The sequence below is a fragment of the Cyanistes caeruleus genome, chromosome 4 (genome assembly GCF_971803275.1).
Source record: "Cyanistes caeruleus chromosome 4, bCyaCae1.hap1.1, whole genome shotgun sequence".
NCBI lineage: Eukaryota > Metazoa > Chordata > Aves > Passeriformes > Paridae > Cyanistes > Cyanistes caeruleus.
In genome coordinates, this window is record NC_141704.1 from 28,565,123 (window position 1) to 28,586,982 (window position 21,860).

At 40.8% G+C, this 21,860-nt stretch overlaps 1 protein-coding gene and 1 long non-coding RNA gene across 7 annotated transcripts in view; one reads left to right on the plus strand and one right to left on the minus strand.

The window, feature by feature from the left end:
- Positions 1–21,860, plus strand: part of CHST11 (carbohydrate sulfotransferase 11) — a 164,115-nt gene that overhangs the window by 71,496 nt on the left and 70,759 nt on the right. For all 6 annotated transcript variants that reach the window (XM_086887194.1, XM_086887193.1, XM_086887196.1 and 3 more), the window contains one exon: positions 540–625. In XM_086887194.1, the coding sequence (XP_086743320.1) occupies positions 540–625 (86 nt within the window). The remainder of the gene's footprint in view (positions 1–539; positions 626–21,860) is intronic.
- Positions 116–6,648, minus strand: LOC111935939 (uncharacterized). Its single transcript, XR_002867935.2, has 3 exons — positions 6,448–6,648; positions 5,361–5,678; positions 116–3,544 (listed from the first exon to the last, which is right to left on the minus strand). It is a non-coding gene; the product is annotated as an uncharacterized LOC111935939 (long non-coding RNA).

The window sequence follows — 21,860 nt, forward strand, 5'->3', positions numbered from 1 at the left end:
ACTTGAAATGTGTAGAGCAAAATTGTGGCAAGAAGGGCGGCAGTGTTTGATTGTATGTGTGTTGTGTACTGATGAGTATCTGTTCTGGGAGAAACAGAAGAGTTAAGCCAAAAGCTTTAAAATCATGCATTTTAATATGAGGCTCCTACATATGTCTGTATTTAGGCTGAGAGAGGCTCAAGCATTGCCCCTCAGAGGTGCTGGTTGTAGGAATCCATCTCACTCCTTCCTGATGATCAGAGAGGTATCTGGCACTGCTGAAAATTTTGTTGCTTTGGTCCATGCTTGAATTTTTGTGCACCCAAACTGAGAGTTGTTGCCTAACAACTTCTATAAGAGAGCTTTTATTTTCAGTAACTTCCACCATAGATAGATTTAGCTCTTGGACAATTGCTAGGGAAAGGAAAATCAGGAGTTAAGTGACAACACTGTCTAGAATCCTATGATCTGTCAGAAAATCTTTTCTTGCTGTAGGTATTGCAATTGCTTTCTGCTAACCAGTGTTGCTAACCTGTACTAATTTCAATTTCCCCTTGCAGTAATGCGTAGAAATCCATTTGGGATGGACATTTGCTGTCGGAAAGGATCCAGAAGCCCACTCCAGGAACTGTATAATCCCACCCAGGTGAGTATTTTGTTGCTATAATTAAGTTTCCCAATCCAGCATACAAACACAGTCTCTTTTGATGATATTTTAGTCTGTTTTTCTTATTTACGTGCAACAGCTTCCTTCATTTGGGAGAACTGGTCCTGGAACCTGCAGGGTTTAGCTATAACAATCTGCAGTTTGAGTTAAAAGCCTGATTTTTAAACAGTTTTAGTCGTCTTAATGATGTGGACTTGTCAAAAATCTTTTCTTAGGAACCCAAAAGCCCTAGAAGAGTATACTTTTTAGATCTATCTAGAAGCCAAGGCATTGTGTTGATACAGACTGGCAGGGAGGGGTGACAGAATGTGGCATGATCTACATGAGACAAGGAGTGCAGTAAGACTGTAAATTGCAGTAATGCTACATGAGTATCATTTATATGGCTTTCAGATAGCCAGCTGCCTTTCCTGTCCTGGTCCATTGCTTGTATGAAGTCTAGACAAACGCTGTAGCTCATGTTCTTCCATATACTGTGTGCTATTCAACACCTGACTGTCTTGGTAGGAGATCAGGACCTCAGGTTATTGCTCTTCTTGTGACAAGCAGCATAGGAAAACTACCTGAAATTCATGCTCTTGTTTGCTCCTCTAGATCAATTTATTCCCTACATGTGGGCTGAATTGGCACATTCAGGAGAAGCATTTCCTGTTGGCAGCTGAGAGGAAGTGCTGCCATTGAGAGAAAATGCCAGCTGACTATTAAACATATTTATTAAAGTTTAACAACCGCCTATTATATATTTATCCATCAATGAGTACATTGAGTTTTACTAAATTGGCTATTAGGGAAAGTGACTATCCCAGTAAATCTAACTTGTTAGATTTAACAAGGCAGTAAATGTTTTAAATACTATTTGATTATGAAGAGACTCACTATATAGTGTGCAAAACGAAGTCTGAGGGATTTAAAGTATTTACATAAAGAACTGACAGCAACCCAAAGATATGTGATATCTGTTACTTAGCACAGTAAAGCTCCATTTGCTCGTTAGTGTTGTTTTTATGAACACAGGCTGACTTTCTAATTCAATTAGAATTCTAGGCATGGCTGGGAACATAAGTTTGTCATACTATTATCCTGCCCTTTATTGACCATTATGGGAGTCAGCATTTCATAAATGGAAAGTGCATGCAGAAACCCTGAAGAGGAACAATCCAGTGCTGCAAAGGAAAACTATTATCATTTGCAGGTCAAATGTAAAGACTCTTTGCAGATGTTCAATAGGAGAGGGTAAAGGAGAAGAGACTGGCTGAGTAATTAGTCTCTCTGGGGTCTGGTGTGTGTCAGGCAAAACCTTTTGCCCTTTAGCATTATTAAAGGCCAAGCCGTAGGAAAGAAACATTTCTGTCCACGGAAGGGCCATAATCCCAGAGCCCTTGCAAACTTGGAAAACTGAAAAGATTTCCTGAGCTTTCTGAATGAAGCAGGGGACATAGCTGGCAGCTCCTTCTTTTCTGTGTACCTTGACCAAGTGAACCATTAGCATCCCTTTCCGGGCTCACCTGTGAGCCAGACAGAAAGTCAATGTTTGAGGAAGTGCAGCAGTTCTGGCAGCTGATGTTGAAGTAAAGAGATGGCGTTTCTCATGCAGAAGTGTTTCCATCAGCTTGCTGAATACCCATTTTTATGAAGCTTTTAATTTTTGTTTCTTTCTTTGTTTTTAGTTGGTGCTTGATTTTTTTTGAAAGGGGCTTTGCATGCTGCCCTCAGTACTAGAGAGACAGACAAACAAGCATATGCAATCTGGGAAAACAGAAGAAAAGGCAGTGAGTAGAGGCTGCCAGAGAAAACAACAGTCTGGAGATGACACCTAGAATGCTTCATGAGATACATGGTTCATCTTTTTTTTTTTTCCATTTGTGCCCAAAGACATGTCTGTCTCACCTTTCTTAAGGTGGTAGGTTAGAGACTGGCGTGTATTTTGGCAGGAGGGTGCTCATTCCTCAAAAGTTCACCTGCTCTTGGAAGGGTTGGGGATATGGAGATCGGATCTCTCGTGTTTCCATGCTGAAGCAGTTGCAATCAGCCATTTGTAAAGTCAGCCCAAAAGTCAATATGTAATAAATGTGCAAAAAGACAAGGCCAGGCTGGATGGAAGCTCTTGTGGAAGTGCTCATGAGTGCCCTGCTCATGGCAGCTGGAACAAGATGATCTTTGAGGTTCCTTCCAGCCCAAACCATTCTTTGGTTCTACGAAGACATTTTTGGCCAAAATCTCATCTCTTACTGATCTAGGTAATGGAAAAAGTCAGATCTTTAACCTCTGACTATCAGAAGCTGTTGGACTCCTGATGTGAATCCATGTTTCTCTGCTGGGTGCCAGTAGCTGTGTGTGCCATCACAGAAACTCTCTGGCACTCAGTTTAGCTCCCTCAGAACATCAGCAGAGCTGATGGAGCAGATATTTGTAGTTCAAAATAGTATGTGTAATTTAAACACCAAACCTAGGCCACTGAAGGATGCCCTGAAGCTATGGGTTTGGATTAGTACAAGCTAGGTACAGCTGTGATTTTATAAGGGTAGGAAACTTTAAATTTGAGATGTATTAAGGGCCCATTCTGCCTTGCATTCTGTGTGCTCTTGGCTGTTCCCTGCCTGGGGAGGTGAGAGTTTGGCCATCAATTGAAGTAGGTGTCAGATAGGGTCAATACTCACTGGGTTTTTGGATGCTGTAATTTAACATGAATCAGGTTTTTCTACTCTGTGTTTAATATCAGGTTGCACTGCCCTCATAAAACCAGATGGAGATAGGTTGATTTACACCAGCTGAGAATTTGACTCTGGTTATTTACTATGTCGACATGTAACAGCCTCTCTGATCCTGCCCTGTTGTTTCCTTCCATGGAGTTGAGCTGTTTGCAGATTCCATCATTTGTCTCTTGAATCTTTTTTTGGCCTGGTGAATGATTGTGGAAAGGAAAGAGAAAGGAAAGGGAAAAAGAAGAGAGGGGAAAAAATAAAAATAGTAAAAAAAAAGACAGAAGGAAAGATTTGGCTTCAGGAAATTCAAATGTAGCAATGATCTGAAGGTGACTGAATGGGTCCTTTGGTGGTTTGTAGGAGCTGAATGTTAGGATTGCAGTCAGATTTTCAGTGGGCTAATCATAATTTTTCCTAGGTTTAGTGGAGAAAGAGAGGACAAATGGGTAGAGATAGAACTTGAATTAGGACTTGAGGAAGCATCCATGACAAAGTCCATGTGGTATTTATGCCTTAGTTGGGTGTCTGGCCTTGTGATTATTGCAAAAGTAAGAACAACAGGTTTGCTCTTTTGCCTGTGGTAATAAAGCAGAAAATGGGAAGTGCATTTGTCTGTGGACAAAAGATTTCTTCTCTAGGGCTTTCACTGCAAGATTTTTCGTGAGGACTAATATACCATGAGGGAAAGAAAAGTCAATATAACCGAACTGGTTTTACACTGAGTAAGTGGATTTCCAGGCTGTGGTCTCCCCATACACAGCAGGCAATGTGCAGCATGTCTCAGACCCTGTGATCTGTTGTTTTGTCTTTCATTTTTAGCTAGAGGTTTAGTACTAAGCTGCAGAGATACCAGTGGCAAATTTTGAGGGCTGAAATTGATTGTTTATTTAATGAGTTTATTAAAAAGCCACATAATTATAAATGGAAAGAGAAAGAGGATTCAAACACACAACAAATAGCAAATGAGAGAATGTAGATGTAACTGAGCACAAATGAAGGGCCCTGCAGGAATGTGACACAAACTCGCATTTTATCTTGGGTAGACTTTGTGGTGTTTTTTTACATATGAAACCCCAGGAATTTAAGAATGTGGGTAAACAAATGCTTGCAATACATATTCTTAGAAGACAACATAAAAAACTGCGTCTTGTAATTTACATGGCTGTGTACAGCCCCACTGCTCCAAGAATAACAGATAATTGTGGGTCAGCCCATGAGCTGGAGTCACCAGGAGTTCAGAATTGGGTAACATTGCTCACACTTCCGTGGTTAACACTGATCTACGTGGTACAGTGAATGTGCTACTGAATTACAAGAAGTTTCAAACCAAAATAGACCGAATGTTAGAGGAATGGGAAATAATTGCATCTCTAAGGTCAAATTTTTTGCTTCTAGTTGTCAAGATTAACATTTAATTCTCATTAAATGCAAGTAGCACCACTGCTTAGTCTAACTGTCTAGACTTCTGAGAGGAACACAGAAGAGATAAAGTTCTGTATCTATCAGGATGCAAATCCAAAGATGTCTTTGTTTTTTGGGTTTGTCTTTGTTGCTAGTTTGACATTGCCTAACTTTAGTTCATGAATCAGCCCGACTGTTTTGCTAAAGGTTGTGCTGTTTGCCATGCTACTTGCCTTTGCAAACATTTATTTTTGTTGAGGAGAGATATTTCTATGTGTCTGCTTTTGGTGCAGCAGGTCTAGTGATTAGCTAAAACTGGAGAGTCAGAGCTGTAGACCATGTGTTTGCTGCTTTTGTGTTATGGAATTGCATTGGACTGGTTTGGTGCAGTCATTCCAAAATGACCTATTTCTTTCATAACTTCTGTTTTTTTACCTACCTCTCCTTCCCACCAGGAGAAGGGAAGTAAGTGAACTGATGCCTTGCAGACTTTTTATACATCCTCAGTTCCTCAGTTCCACAGATGCTGCTTTTTTTGGGAGCTGTCCTGTGGCTTAGACTGCCTTGATAGCACCAGGAAGTATGAACTTAGTTCAGCCCACATCACTCACCTGGGTTGTAGTTTCCCATCTTCAGTTGATTTTCACTCCCTAGGATGTCTCTGTGGGCAGCTGTACCCATTCCTGGACAGAGGTTTGTGGTCTGAGCTCGGTGTACACATCATCCACAGCATTTTGTATCAAAGGTTCCGATGCTTAGGAGCTGGTATTTCTGTCCTTGGTGAGCCTGAGGTGCTGAGCACCGTGTGCTTTGTTTCAGTGTGCTTTGGCATCTCATTCTCAGAACCACAACAACCAAAGAGCAGGTCAGTGAGTAGGATGAGAGGTCCAGTTCACCTGATGGTTCATCTTCAGCAGCAAGTGACCAGACTATAAGTGATAAAAAACTCATTATACTCTTCCAGAGCACAACCTGGGGGTCATGAGCATCCTGAGACTGACTTGTGTTTTTGTCAGCTATATAATGCAAGAAAAGCCTGAGATGACTGACAATTACTATATCAGTCAGAAAGGGGAGAAAAAAAAGTAGATCTCCAGAGTTACTTGCCAATTCCAGTAAGACAAGAAAATTACAGAAGCGCTGTATGCCAGTGCTACCCATTATTTTTTCTCCAGTTTTCACATAGATATGTTCTGTGTTTCAGATTTCTTCCTTGAGACAGGCATATAGCTGTCCTGGGAAGTGAACTTTTGAATATGAGAAATAGTGCAGTTTATCTAAAGAACAGTATGTTAGAAGTTATTGATGCTTTGCAACCGAGTCATAAATATGTATGTGTCCTTAGTGAGGGCATGAAGTGCCCCCAAAGTTCTACCAGTACTGAAAACATATGTTGTGTGATTGATGCTAATCTTTGTAGGCAAATCTGTGCAGATGATAACAGCATGGTAGGTACGGCTCATAATCACAGTATTTGATTGATCCTAGATTAAAAACTCCTGAATGGGAAAGGTACAGAATGGAGACATAAGGAAGAACAGTTGATATGCAGTGCCAAACTTTAGGAACCTACTCCTGTTGGTAAACAACAACTTCATATGTAATTAGCTTCGTTTGCTGCAGCAAAATGCCTGCTGATGAAAGAGGAGATAATTGATTTACTCCGTGGATGACTTCTTATGCAGAGACATTACTTACTGTCGTGCTTGAAGTCATAAAACAGCAGCTGGCCTGGGATGAAATATTACATTAACCTTAGCAGAAAAATTGCACTAGTGAGAATGCTTTGTTATTAATTACTGATTACAAATGATAAGAGCTGGTTTTAGATGCTGAGGAAATGACTTGGGGAGGGGAAGGTTTCAGGTATGGTGTGCTTCATAGATCATTCATTGTGACATGATGGATACCTTTGTAAGTCAAGAGGAATTAATCAGACAAGTATGTACAGTAACTATGAGCACTCAAGGATAGAATTATCCCCAGGACATGCTCATTCAAGTTCCTGCAGTACACTGGGATGAATTTTTGGGCACCTGTGTTTAATGAAAGACTTGTTACCTGCATGAAGTGAATGAAAATAGTCTCACTCAAAGTAGCTGAGATTTCCCAGACAAAAAAAGAAGCAGCACCTCTTCTTAATTTCTCCTGTCCTTGATTTGTGTTTTATTATTTTGAGAATGTATGAATTTTACTATAAAAGACTTCTGGAGGCATAAAAGTATGAGAGGAAAGGTTTAATAATACAAGAGACATGGCCAAAACTAAAAAGGTTTTATGTGGTGGAGGTGAAAGAGGATAACACAGCTTTCAAAACTATCTGTATGCAGTGTGTGGGCTTTCTGTTAGACAAGCACTTGGACAGCTGGGTGGAGAGAAGACCTAGACTCCAGCACTCTGACCTGGTGCCATTCAGTATCTTTTTGTGTTTAATTGTCACCAAATCAGGCCTCTAGAGACCAGAACCATGTTGGTTCAGTCAAATGCTTGCTCTGAACTCAGTAATATTTAGATGGGACACCGCACCTGCCACTTTCTCTGCATTAAATTCCTCATTTTTCCTCCCCATTCTTAAGTTCTGGACCAGAAAAGCTTTGTAATCATATTTCAGAATGCAGGGGGATATGGCAGTTTGGAGGAAACAAAGGGCAGTGGGAGGATGTCAGTGTTTGCAAGTAGCTGTAATGAGCACAGATTTCTGCCCCTGGTCCCTGCAGAGCAGAGTGTCTCTTTTCTGTCTGTGCTCCAAACTTCAGAAACCATCCAAGTGCTCCAGCATCACTGCCTAAGTTGGTGTATCCCAGTTTTTCAGCCTAGACATTGTAAACTGTACCCCCCTCTTGCTTGTCTCTAGTGCTGGTAGTTTTGGGGCAGCTTTCTCCATTGTGTGAAGGAAAGCAGCTGTATTTGGTTAAACACCTGCCTTCTTTTCCCTGTGTTGGGTTTTGTGTTTTTTTTAGTTGAAGAGGTTTCTTAACTGCAGCAGAGTTGTTGCCCACTTGTGACAGGGCCAGATGATCTCTCTAAATCCTGAGAGCCCAGCTGTAACCTCTCTCTCCTCTGAGGGACCTTAATGTATCTCAACAGATGTAACTGTGAAAATCAGGGAATACAGACATACAGTCTGTCTGATACTTGTAATTATTATTTACCTTAATTTTAAGGTGGAACAGAAGAAGTTGGTAAATTTGCAATTAGTTTCAAGGATTAGATTCCTCAAGTTGCATTTTTGCAGACTTAGCTGTATGTGATGCAGAACCTCAAGTTCTGTGAAATGGCCTGTAATATCCATTAATATTGTATGTAATGTCAATATGTAATAATCATTCACTTTTTCACTTTGTACAATATAAATTAACCTAAAATAATGTAATGGGCTGCACCTTACCAAAGCTTTCTTCAGTAAAAGTACAGTAATCTTCTTGTCTCTTTATGCAGTGGAATAATTCAGGAATGTTTCTCTGTGAATGCCAAGGATGCAGCAAGATTAACATACTGCCCTTTGAAAGATGTGGTTGCAGGAGCCAGTGTGCCTTTTGGGATTCCTGCACTAAGGAAATTCATGGTACTATGGGGAGACAGGCTGTAGAGTTTTTTTTACAAGTACATAAATCATCCAATCGAGCACAGATTATTTAAGAATGCTTTCTAAGGAAGTTTTTTTTTTAGCTGAAGTTTGTGGGGAAGTGGAAGGTGGGTCAAGCCAGGTGCTGTAGTCCAATGCCTTCCCTTGCAGTGAGTCTGCTCTTCATGGTTATGGACAGAGCTGAGCAGAAGGCTCAGCTGGAAAATACAGAGTTTGTGGGTGGCAGTTGCGAGTTTGGGCGTCGTTCTCCCAGTTGTAGTAGGTGGGAAACACTTGGGTTGGCTTGGAGTTAATCTCATGGGGGTTGGGGGTGTGTGTGGGCAGTGATGGACTTGAGGTGATGCAATTGTGCATCCCAGACTGGGCATGTATCCAGGTGATACAGTGCAGAGAGTGCCTTCAGTCTCTCCTGTTCATGCTGTCATGCATTCTGAAACTAAACAGAAGAAATGAGCAGGATTTCAGGCTGGCAGGCTCTTCGTTAAGCTTCTGTCAGGATGATCATGTATGAGGATATAATAGAATAACAGCCCTGGCTGATTTAAGACCTTGTGTGCTCGTCTGTTGATCTAGTAAAACAGGAGAGAATTCTGCCATGCCCTGACAGTCTTGTTTGGTGACATCAAACCTTTGTGACAGCAGTAATTAACAGTTCACTGAATCCAGAGTACAAACTGGAGGGTCCTGGGCTACTCCTGCCAGTGTTGAGGGTGCTCTCACAGAGCCAGGAGCTGAAGCCCTGCTAACAGAGGATGAGTGCCCCATGCATGGGAGACACCCAGCTGCTGGTTGTTCGAGTTGTCCTTATATTTGTTTCTTTAATCATCAGACTGAAAGATTGGTTGTTTCAGTAATCATCACCTGAGCCAGCCACACTTAAAACTGCTTTTATTCACTAGTTTTCAGACCTTGCTTCTTACTTATATGAAATAGGTGAGGAAAGAAAGGGGAAAAAAAAAGTATTTTTACAACGTAGTACCTATACAGCATTTGAACACAACAAAAAAGTGTTTGTATTGTGTATGTCTTTTTTTTCTCTATAAATAAAATGGTACCTATCACACTGAGGCCACTTCAGGAGATCATTTGGTTTATTTACCTGTTGCAGGTGTGTATTCTAGTGTGGAGGGGATCTTGTATTTGAACCATTCCTATGTTCATGAGGCAATGACAAAATACAAGGGGTGGAATGAAAAAAAAACAAAAATTTCCTTCACAGTGATGCTTTTGTGTAGTTGCATTGGAAGGAGGAATGGCTTTTTATTCCAGGTTTCCCAGCCTGCTATCAGTGTAGATGTTTCTATCAATTCATAACCTTGGGAGAAAAGTGAAACTTGATCTACTGAAAATTGATGGCAAAACTCCTAAAGAGGCCAAACTTTGAGTTAAAAGATCTCATCCAGCGGATCAGAAATGAGCTGTATTTGTGAGTACTTTTTTATCTGTCTTTTCATCATTCCACACATTCTATTGCATTAGAAAATACTGAAGGTCTTATTCCAAAAATATTTCCCCTTTTTTTTCCCCCAGTAGTGACATAATAAATACAGCCAAACCAAAGAGAGTTGGAAAATTTACAGTGCACTGAAATTGATGTGTATTTTTGGTGCCTGGAAAATCCAGGAAGGAGTGTTCCTTTCTTTTCAACCTTAAATCACATCTGAACAGTATTCTGAGTGTTGTCCAGCACAGGGCTAAAAGCAAAACATTACATCCAAGTTTTAGAGGAGCAGTAAAAAACGGCAGCGTCCCCACAGTCAGATTGCCTGGCTGCACAGCAAATTAGCAACCTCTGTAGCTATCAAATTCATGCCTTAGTATAAATCTTTTCTCTTCTCCCTGTAAATTTGGGCTCAGACCATTTCAGACAAGCATCTGGGGATTAGTAGGAGGAAGTGAATATTATTCAATTAATATTCTGAGGACAGAAGATGAACGTACAAGCTGGCATGGGGAATTGACATCGGGAGCCCGAGTAACAAAGACATCTCTATAACCAGGAGAGGACAGTTTCATCTGTTCAAGTCAGACTTGGCTTTTGCCTTGCATATATTTTACTTATGAAATAGTGGTTGAAGGAGTTGTATTTACATAGCAGTATAGTTAGTGTCATATTTTGTGAACTGATCCTGGCTGACAATAGATAGATGAAAGATCTGGAGAGCAGATGCATATTGGTAGCTTTCAGTTCACTTTGATACATTAAACATTTATAAAAAGCTCAACTGAAGGAGAAATGTTTAGTTGAACCAGTAAGGGGAAGCTGAAATCACTGGTACTTCTCCAAAAGTGTAACATCTTACCTAATGTAAATTGAAAGAAGGTTTCTGTGGGGAAGGTGAAATATGCAGTATTAGGCACTGGTTTCTTTCTGTAAGAGACTGTTGTGCCAGTGACATCTCTCCATAAAGTAATAGCCCAAAGTCACAATTCTGAGCACAGGAGAGGATTTTTTGTTCTTTTTTTTCCATAACTTTGGACCTAAAAAAGCATATCCATGCACCTTCTTATTCTTAAATGCCATGTATTTACAGCCTGGAAACAAATCCTTTCACACTGCATTTTCTAGGCAGGAGCACACTGTCACTATGGGAGTAAGCCCTGGATCTGTAGGCTTTTCTCACCCCTTCTACAACACTCTCATTTGTGCATAATTTTCTGCTAATCTGAATCTTCATCTGAAGAACATGGGCACTCTGCTCAAGCTCCCTGCCTGATGCTCAGTCAAGAATCTGCAGAGATGCTTGTGTGTCGTCCCTGTCCCTGCACAGTTTCTAGCTCAGGTAGGGCTTGGACTCTGGCAGGAACTCAGGGGGTCTGGGGTAACACTAAAAACGAATGCCATGTGCATATATGGCTGCGTGGTTGTGTGTATTTGGTAGGAAATGTCACACCACAGACAGCTCTGCACTGACAGAGCGATGGAGGAGCACAGCTCACACAGCAAACACAGCTCCCAAACAGCCTCCTGGGGCTCAGTTACTCTGTGCAGGGTGGCTCACTGTAGGGATAGGAATGATCCTGCTGCTTTCTCTGCAACTGCTTTTGTCTTCTTTATTTCATGCAAACCTGGGTTAATAACTGTTGCTGAATTTGCAGCTGTGTGAAGGGGTGTCTCCTTGCCAAGACCTACTTCTCTGTTCTTTCCATTCCTTTCTGCCATTTCCTCCATCCCTGAAGTCTCCTTCTCATCCTTAGTCCTTCTCAGACTTCAGCTCTACTCAGTCTCCCTCATCCATTCCTACTTTTTCTCTTACAAAAACGAGTATATTTTTTGCATGAATTACTGTGCAGGTTTATGGTCATGGTTTTGTCAGAAAGTCACACAGTGAAAGGAGGCACTTCTCCCTCTGAAAATTACATTCTTGTTTATTTGTTTATTTTAGGCAACTAGTGTAAAAACAAACCAGCTAAAAGAAAAACTTGTGTCTGTTTACTGGTAAAAATATCATGAAAGTGTGTTACCAAAGTAATGACAGGCTAGGTGTTTATTTAAATGGAGGGAGCTAGAAAACAAGTAATGCAAGACCTACGGTTTCACCTCCAACAACCACTAAAGAAGTCATGGGACGCTGAGATGTAAATGCATTGAAGGGGTTTGTTTTCCAAAGGGATGTAACAGATCTCTCCCTGAGATTATGATCCCTGAATCACACAAACACTGATCTGGCACGGGAAGATTGGTGGAATCTTCAAGCATCACTGCTGTGCCTTACACAGAGTATCATGTGCTGGTCCCCTTTGAGAGGCCCACTTCAGTTTTCACTTGGGCTGTTAAGTAAGTTACTATATAAAATATTGACACTGAAGGAAGAAAACTGCCTTTTTACCCAAGTGTAAATGATCTTGAAACAAAATACGTGGGATAAAAGAATGATTTCTTAGGCAGGTTTAATGAATAATTGATTTTTGCTTCTCATGACATTATCGGTGTAATTAAATCTGTGGCTAAAGAAGTGAGACAGAAGGTATCATCCGCTAAGACACTGAATCTCTTTATCCCACCACTGGCAAAGTACTGTCATCCGTTATTAAAGGCTCTCCTGCAGTCATGTGGGTTCAAGATCTGTCTTGTCACTAACAAGTTGTTCTTGTGTAAGTACCAACATGATAAAAATCCATGTGTTCAATCTGTTACCCGCATCCAAAAATAACCTAAATAAGCTTCCTTCCCCGCTAAACCCGCTCCTGTCTTTGGAAGCTGTACATCGAAATGATTCTTGCTTTGTGCAGATTGGCTTTGTGCACAGTATGTGGATATTGGTGTGTATTTCCAGTTGACCTGTCACAGAACTATGGGTGGTCACTAACTTGGGTCACTCACCAGGCCCCACCAGATGGTTGCTGTTGTGATTTCCTTTGCTCTGCTACAAAAGGCTGAAAAATCAGGCCTGAGCGGGGAATATGAACGGGGGATAGGAAAGTAGTCTGAATGCAACTGGGCTTGGCCAGTGTATATATCTTCAGAAAACATACTTATATGGGATTGTGGCTTCTTCCCATGGGTTCTGCCTTGGAGAAGTGGGGCGTGGAGGGTAATTGCAGAGGCCAAGCAAGGATACAACTAAAGGCAAGGGCTCAGTCTGCAGTTGCAGACACCGAAAGTACATTGATTTAGAAATTTGAGGATTATATATCTATTACACTTGTCAGCTACTTTTGCTTTATTTTGCAAAATTAACTCCAAGAAACACTTTTTGACTTTTCTCCAAGTAACATCTCCTGGATACTGCAGCGGTCTCCTGGAATAACTCAGTCCCTTGTGAATCCTCACTGTCATACACATCACCCTCGTATCCCTGACACAGTGAACTGCCAGAGTGTGTTTCACTGCAAAGCTGCAAGTCCACATGGAATAAAAAAATCTAAATACTGTACTGTGTGGTGGGTCAGTGTGTAGGTGATGAAATGGCCCGATGTATTTTGAAAGTCAGTGGAGATCTTTCTGCAGATGTCAGAGCAGCCCATTGTGTCACACATAAGGAGTCTCATTCAGTGGATACTGAAGTCAGAAAGACTCCCTTGTGGCTTAGTTTGCCTTGGGGGCAGTCCCTTAGTTTCAGAGACTTAGGGAAATGCTCCACTGACATTGTCAGCAGCTCAGATTGTGTTATAAATACTGCACTGAGCAACTGTTCCTGGAGAACTCCCGTCTGTTGGGCGATACTCAGCCCTGCGTACCGCAGCGCGTGTCTCCAGAGCGTGGCAACACTAATGCTTTCCTTGAATCACCAAATCACTGTCTAAATGATGATACAGTAATCAGCACCACATCAAAGTCGCTGCAGCAGCGGCCTGGCAACGTGTAGTTCTTGTTCCTGCCGTGCTGCAGGATGTTCAGCCAAAGCCTGAGCTGGTTTGCACCATCAGCACACCATGCATCCTAATAGTAGTTCTGCCATTAGTGCTTTTCTTCATCAGATTGTTATGTCTCTGATACATTTGTGATGCTTGTAACAGTTCTGCCTGTTTATCTGTTTCTCAGGGGCACATTAGTGGTATAATTATTGTCTGCATAGTGGTTTGATCATAAAAAATGACAAGTGTAATTACTGGTTGCAAGTTAAATTGTGCATCTACACAGCTGCCATGTGATGTACCTCTTAAATTCCTCCCTTACTTGAAGGCAAGCCAAGTATTTACTCCTTTCTATGATTATCTAAGATGTACCCGTTTGATTTTTGTGACAGATATCTTTGTCATGACAGCCTCCACCAATATATCCTGTCTGAAATGTTCATCTAAGTGGCTTCAGGGAGAACCAGTGTTTGTGTGGAGACCTTAATGGACCAAGGGCAAACTGCTTTCTCATGCACAAATATGAACATGAGTGTCTGCATGCCCCAGCTGCTGCTGAAGTCGATGAATTAGGGATCTGCTCAGTCCTGCCAATAGATTTTGTACCAGTCTTGAAAAGGGATGGTTTTGTATGCCCAGTGCTTCATTATGCATACAAAATACACATTAGTAAACCTGCATTTCAATTCCACAAGATGTGCTTGCATGACTGGCTATAGATGGCTTTTCTGTACTCCAGCTGCCGATTTTTGAGCTGAAACAAGTATTTCTCAATAGGAAGAGTAATTGTTTCAGCTCAGAATTAAGTGGCTAATCATTAGGAATTCAATTGGCATGAAATGCACAACATTAATCATGATGCACTAACGTGTCAATGATGTGGATGTAGGGTGTGTGCTCCACTGAAATCTGCTAATTGATATATCTGGTTTTTATTGAAAAGGATTAATGTGGGTTCTGTTCTTAAGTAGGATATGGGAGTGTCAGACCTGCAGGGGTTTTAAAGAGACTGCCCTGCTGTTCAGGGCACACATTAGTGAGGTCTGAAACCCTTAGAAAGGTATCTTTTTTCCTTTTTCTTTCTTTTTTCTATTTTCCTGAAATCTGATATTAAAATTGCCACCAAAGATGAATCTTGAATAAAGTACTGTCCCTACCTTGAGTATCCCTTATGCTCTGACAATGGAGTCCCAGCACCAGAGAGCCAGAGTCCTGGCACCTGGGGCTGTTTCTGCACATTCTTGCTATTGCCAGTGTTACCCTGAAATGTTTTTGATCTCTGTTCTGAAACTAGTGTGAAAATATGATACTATAAAATAACAAGTGTTGATTAATATTAAGCTGAATATTATTCTAATATTAGAATTATTCTAATGGCTTATTCTAAATAACTTCCGATAAAATGTTGCTGTTTCCCAGTATTGTGGAAAATTCCCTTCTTGCTAAGCAGCAGTTACTGCATGTCTCTGAAACAAAATTATTCCTTGTGTTCATTTGCTTTTCAACCATGTGAACTACCGTGCTGAGAATTAAAAGAAGTCTCCTATGTTTAGTGCCTGAGGGCACAAATGTAACCTGTTCAAATATCATTCTTCAATTATCCTTTGAATCATCTGCCTTCCAACTCTTCTCAGATTCCGTAAAATACCCTTCTGACTACCTATCACAAAATAGTGCATCTGTTCTTTCAGTTCATTTCCCTAAACTGTAATCAAGCACTGTCTGTGCAGTAAAAATGAAAAGGAATGTCTATCTGGAACAGCATTCTTCACTTTTATTATTGGAAAATGCATTAATATTCCCTTATCAAACATATCCATTTAACAAATCATTCCATTTCCTTCCATCTTCGGCTATTTTTAAAGGAAAAATGCACAGAAAGTCATTCTTTCCTGATCATAAAAGCCAAGCTTGATTTATTTCTTATTCTTGTAGTGTCATGAAACCTAAAAATAGATTATGGTAAATAGCCTATTGACCTCTCTTTTGTTGAAATATAGTTAAAAGATTATAGGCTCTTGCTAAATCTGGTCTAAGCTGCCATTTATATTAAGGCAGTGTAGCAAGAGTGTTAATGGAAATTATTTTTAGGCTTAGGGTAAAAACTTGTGTGCCTTAGGTTGAAGTCTGTTTCCAGCCTGGTTACTGCAATTAGAAAAGTGTGTGATTCCTCCAGGTTTCTGCTGATTTAGTACTGGGGACAGGCACTCAAGCATTTCAGAAAGTGCTTCCTTTTCTGTCTCCACTCAGAGGAAAAGAAACGGAGGGAGCACTTCAACTAGGTGACTTGGAGGCTTTTTTTTTTCCAGTTGATGTGGGGGCTTTATGAAGTTCCTTGAGTAAGGAAGAACTTTGCAGCCCAGGTGCCTTAGTCTGCCAAATCCAAACAGCATCATTCTGCATCCACTCTGCCCCCTTTCCACTGGCATCAGGCTTACACCAAGCTGGGGGCAGGGTGGGGTTGGCCTGAAGCAGCCACAGTTGGGTGCCTTCTTGTAGGTCCTTGCAAGGCAGCAGCAATATCCAGATGTGTCTGACTGAGGTTTGCTTTTGGACAGATTCCAGCCACATCTTTCCAAGCAGGATCTGTCCAGCTGCAGGAAGTGCTGTGGTCCAGCTGTCTGAGGTATGAAGAGAAGTGGTGGCCACCCACCTTCCCCAGCAGCAAACACTGGTTCTCCAGGGCTCCATCCTGGCCCTGTGTGTGCTGGCACTCAGCAACTGCTGCTGTGCTGCACCAAAGGGAGCTACACAGTCCCAGAGGAGCAGAGGATCTCTTTCAGTGATGGCCAAGCACCATTAGAAAGCTGTGTATCGTGCCTGAGGTCTGTTTAGCTCAGGAAGAAGAGGAACATTTATTAGTTTTAAGGTAATTAGTCACTTGGTGTTGGTGTTGGTTTTCCCAAAAGACTGAGATTCCATGGGTTTTCTGAGATTCCCAAGTGCCTAGGACGTAGGCACTTAAAAACCTCACTCAGGGAGTCTGGAAGGCTGTTAAACCATTTATTAACATCATTTTTGGTGGGCACCCAACAGTGTTAAAAGCTGGGCCTGGGATTTAGGGCAATCAGCAGCACCTGGGGTAGAGAAGGCCTTGTTACATTGGCATGTGAGATGCTTGGTCAGATCAGTACAGAAGCAAACCTCTCAGCTCCTGCTCAGTCAGAGCCTATAAATACATTCAATTAAGGGAAGACAACTGTATGTTCGTGTTCAAGGCAGTATTCAACTTCATGCAGTGTTTGGCTCCATTAATTATCAACCTTTGACTGTTCTTGCAAGTGCTGAAATCCCAAGGAAAACATAAGGTCCATTAAGACTCACTGCTTCCCCAGGCATACAGATAGCACACAATGTGCAAGCACTAGGATTCCCAAGCTGGGTTTTTTTAGTCTTGAAACATCACATGTGTGCTTATTCTAATATATCTGTAAAAAACAAAACCAAAAAGCCAGAAATTGGGAGAAAAATAAGACTGTGGTGAAATGAAGAGGGTTTTTTGAGCACTAGTGGCTAGTAAAATTTAAAATCCATGGTTATTCAGTAGCTAAGGAAAATAAAGCCATGGCAGGAGAAAAAAAAAAACTCCTGCTGATATGCCCTTTTAGAACAGAGCTAGCATCAATAATTCTTGCTCTGTGCATTAAGTTTTAATGTGTAGACAGGCACTCTGTGCATAGCAGGGTGTCTGTGGAGTCATCAGTGAGAGCTAATAAATGCCTGTCATATAAAGAATACATTACAGAGGGAGCCAAGTTAAGTGAATCATTTAGTTACCATTAGTCATTTTTCATTAATATTTTTAACTGTAGTATTATCCACTACGCATTAGGTAGGATAGAGAGGATAATGCCTGTGATGTACTTTATCCTAAAAACAGAGATTTCTTCCAAAATTATGTGTTGTTGGTGGGGATCAGGATGAACATTCAGCTGTGATCTCAATAGTGTCTTTTTCAAAATTTATTTAAGACTACAGGAACCCAGATGGGAAAGGAAATAATTTCATCACATGGCTTGGCATTAACCAGCACTGGCCATTTACATTAATGGCAATTGAATAGTAATAACTGTGCTGGGAATGGAAATATCCATAAGCATGTTTAATGCTGGGTATTAAAAATAGCACTGGAAAGGAATTTCCACAATAGCAAATGCACTATTCCAATCTGGTGTGTTCTGTTCTGGGATATGCATCTGCTCCCATGATCCTGTTCAGCTGTGACCTTTGAAGCACAGCCAGACTGGGACCACTGGGGCCAGAGGTGGGAGAGACCAGGGAGCTGCCCATGACCCTGCAGGTCCTGCTCTGGGCTCAAGTCACTGCTGGGCAGGATTCCCTTTCCTGACACCTGCTGGATGAAGCTGGGGTCCTGACAGTCAGTCAGCATGGAAGAGTTACAAGAATAATATGTTGGATCTTAATTACATGTATAAATTTTTCCCTAGGATAATGTGCTTCTTCCACTTTACACTTTCTCCTTTTTATCTGTTTGTTTTTTGTTTGTTTTTTTTTTTCATTACTGTCTGTTTTAGACTCATGGATTCTGATTTCTAAATGTAGTAATAGCATTGTTGGGCATACATGTGAAGATGTATCCTTACCAAGAAGCCAAGCATTTAACATTTAATTTAAGCATTTAGACAGAGAAAGAGGTGCACACTTGAGGTGTGATATAAAGCCTTATTAGCATGGATTTAAGATTTCTCTCAAATTTGCATCATTCTCAACTTACATCAGTAATGTTCCTCTTCTAAAACTACTCTCCAGTAGTCACAGAGGCTCCAAGGAGACAGGGAAGAAACTAAAATAAATTTTAGAAACTTTTACAAATTACTTCACACAGCTTTTTCTCAACTGTGACAAAATTGAAAGTGAAGTTTGATGGTTCAGTGTCTCTGAAAGTTAGAAAGGGATGTTGTAATTCTCTTTGGAAGAATGAGATGCTGCCTTTTAAAGCATCAAAAGCTTTGGTCTCTGCTTTTGATGAGTTGTGAAATATCAGCTCCAAAACATGTAATTGTCTTGGAACTAAAATTTGCACATATTCCAGCTCAGGCTAATATTATCCAGTGGCAAATGAATTTGCACTGTAGAGGGAAATACACACAATTTTTATTTGTGAAGTAAATTGCTCTTGCAACTATTATCTGTGTTAAGTGTCCCAAATTATTTTATTCTGTATGTTCCAAAGGTAATTTACTTGCACGTATGGGCATGAATTTTTTATTTTCTGAAGGATGCGGAGGTGTCATGGATTTAACCACAAATCAGATATGTTACAGCATCTGTTGCTGTTCCCTCAGGACAGACAGACAGGCAAGAAGACCAGTATCCAGCCATCAGTTCCTTGAAGTAATTTTCTGTGACTGAAGTAATGCTGTGTCTGGAGGATCAGAACATGTGTCCATGGCAAATGGGACTGCAACCATGATGTTTCTTCCTATGCACCACTGAATGACTCCTTAAATTTTAGGAGTTTAAATTTAATCTAAATTTTAACACTCTGTCTGGTGCAGACAAAAAAACAGTAAAAAAACCTTTGTCTTTACTGCTTGATTTTAGAGAAAGGAGGTGATGCAGAGAATCCCAGTCAGGTACTGTTGTACGAGCACTGTGGTGGAAAGCTGTGATTAGGATATGGCTATAAATCTGTAGGGGAGGTAAATTTAAGAGATGCTATCTAGCAGTAGCCAATTTGCATATCAGATGAATCTCAAGGGAAAGTGATTTGGACACATAAATATTCCACCTTTCTGTGTCTGTGTGCTGACTATCACCACCAATGGCTTCTTTAATGAGTAGAAATATTTCACTGTTTCACATTCTCCAGGGCTTAATTTTTGTGAGTGAACTGCTGATTCAGTTCTACCCCACAAAATAACTCTGTTTGGCAATAATTCAAGGCTAAAAATGTGAGCTGTAACTGCCTGCTCTTTATCAAACAAGCAGTTACACACAACAGTGCATCATTCCATCAAGCAATCTTTAAATTCTTCTAATTGTGTTTTAGAAAGTGAAAAATTTCTCCTGGTTCTGCCTTTGTTCCTCAGTGGCTCCCAGTACCCTGGCTGTGGGCAGCCCACTGCGATGGCTCACCGTGGTAGTGTCTGCAGGCTTTGAGGGGTCAGGCTTGGTGAGGAAATTCTAACATGATTTTCTTGTTACTGAGCTTATCGATCCTTTAACCAGACTGAATCATCTGGCTAGGCCTTGATCTGCATTCTGTGTCCTTTCCCTTGTTTAGCAGCCACTCAGCACTAAAGGTTTGTCTGGAATATTACACAAGGCCCTTTGTACATAACATTCCTACTTCATCTGTGTATCATTTGTACTTCAGATCTTTCATAGAGATCTTACAATAAGATCTAGATTTTTGACCTTAAGACTGGGATGGACCACTTTGTCATCAAAGACCCATTTAAGATCTGCACATCTTAAAATTGAAAGCAAGCATTTGTCTTTGTTCAGCCCCAAGTTTTGGTGGTGCTGATGTTCCTAACTCTATTCACGTGGCCAAACCCACCCTTCACTTGCCACTGGTAAGGCAAGAGTGCCACTGAATTAAATGGTCTTTGGATGGAATACTCTGGAGGTGCTGAGAGGAGCCTGTGTTTCCCCTATGTGCTCGTTTTTGAAGCTGTGGTGCAGGACAGAGGTGAAGGAATTTTCTAGGATTGCTGTAAATACTTCAGGCAGCCAGCACTGTGGAGAATTTCAAAGTGCAATTCTGATACAAAATAGCTGCTGCACAAAAATGTTAACTATGTGGGTCCTGTGCTCTCAGCTGATGCTGGGGTTCTAGCTGGTTCTTGAGGTTCTAGCTTTGAAGCTCCATCTGGGTTCTGAAAACTGGAAAAATAGTTATCTCTTCCTTTTCTTCTTCCCCCCACCCCCTTCCCCCTCCAAAATGTAATGGGAAAAAAAAGGTTCAATGGCCCAAATAAAACCCACAGGGAGGCTGGTGCAGGCTCTAAATTTTCCAGCTTGGTCTATTTTTGCCCTCATTGCCACCGTCTCAGAGGTGGAGTGCAATAGCTTGGCTCAACTCCTTGTCTTTGGTGTGCCAGTAATTGTCTGAGTCTGAAATACTCTCAGCAGGATTGTTTGGTGGTAGAAAAGCAGAAATAAGGTGTAAGCTGGACTTTTTTTACCAGGACTGATTCTGAAGAGTTATAAACAGTAAAATCCTGCAGGAAGTCAGATGTTGGAGCTTGGGCTGTATTTTTAATCACTTGGCATTGTGTATAAATAAGCAGGTTTGTGAAGTACAGTGGTGCTGTATTTGCATTAATGCTTTTCAGAACTAAAGCATGTTTCAAAAGAAGAAAATTCTGATTTTTAGCTTCTGTAAAAGCCTCATGTTGGTTTCATTATTTGGATTGATATAAAGTGATCACCATTAAAAAATTGAACATTTACTACCAGTTCAAGGCTAAACCTAGAACAACACAGGATTTCCCTGAATTTAGAATATTTAATGCTTCTGCCAGTTGAGACACTGTGATCTGATAAGCAGTGATCTCTGTAGATAGCCATATAAATTAATATCTAAGCTCATATGGAAAACATGTTCTTCATAGATAATTCTTTATCTTTTGATAAAAACCTTGAAAAACACTGGCAGAGTAGCATTTCTCTTGCTTGGTTGTTTTTTCCTTGTTTTTGGAGACATCCTTGCAAACCCAAAATGGAAGTCCTAAAAATTGCATTATGTTGTCAAGCCATGGCACAGCAGTACAGTAGTTGTTTTATCATTGGCAGCTGCTTCTGTACATAATGACTTCTAAGCTATACCCCTACATTTGAGCAGTGTGCAGTAAATCATGTATTCTAAATCAATTTAAAGTAGAACAGAGATGAGATTCCTACCTGTTAACATGGGACTAAGAAGGGATTAATAAAGCCTAAAAGAAGAAGTCTTTGAGAGCCACTGAGATCATAAATAAGGTTTATCATTCCATCTCCCCCCCACAAATGGTAAGGAACCTCTGGTACTTGCGCAATAATTTTCAGTGCAGTAATTTTCAGTCTTATATAGGGTAGAATTGCATTTACCAGGTGTTATTCCTGTTGTCTACTTCCTGAACTCTCTCTTTTTGACCTTTTTTTTGGTGAGTTGGCTGCTTGTGAGACACCTCTCCATTATTGTTTAAAAATCCTGCACTCACATTCCCAGGTTAGGAGCCTTGGTGACACGTCACCAGCTGGCTTGGTTCATGCAACA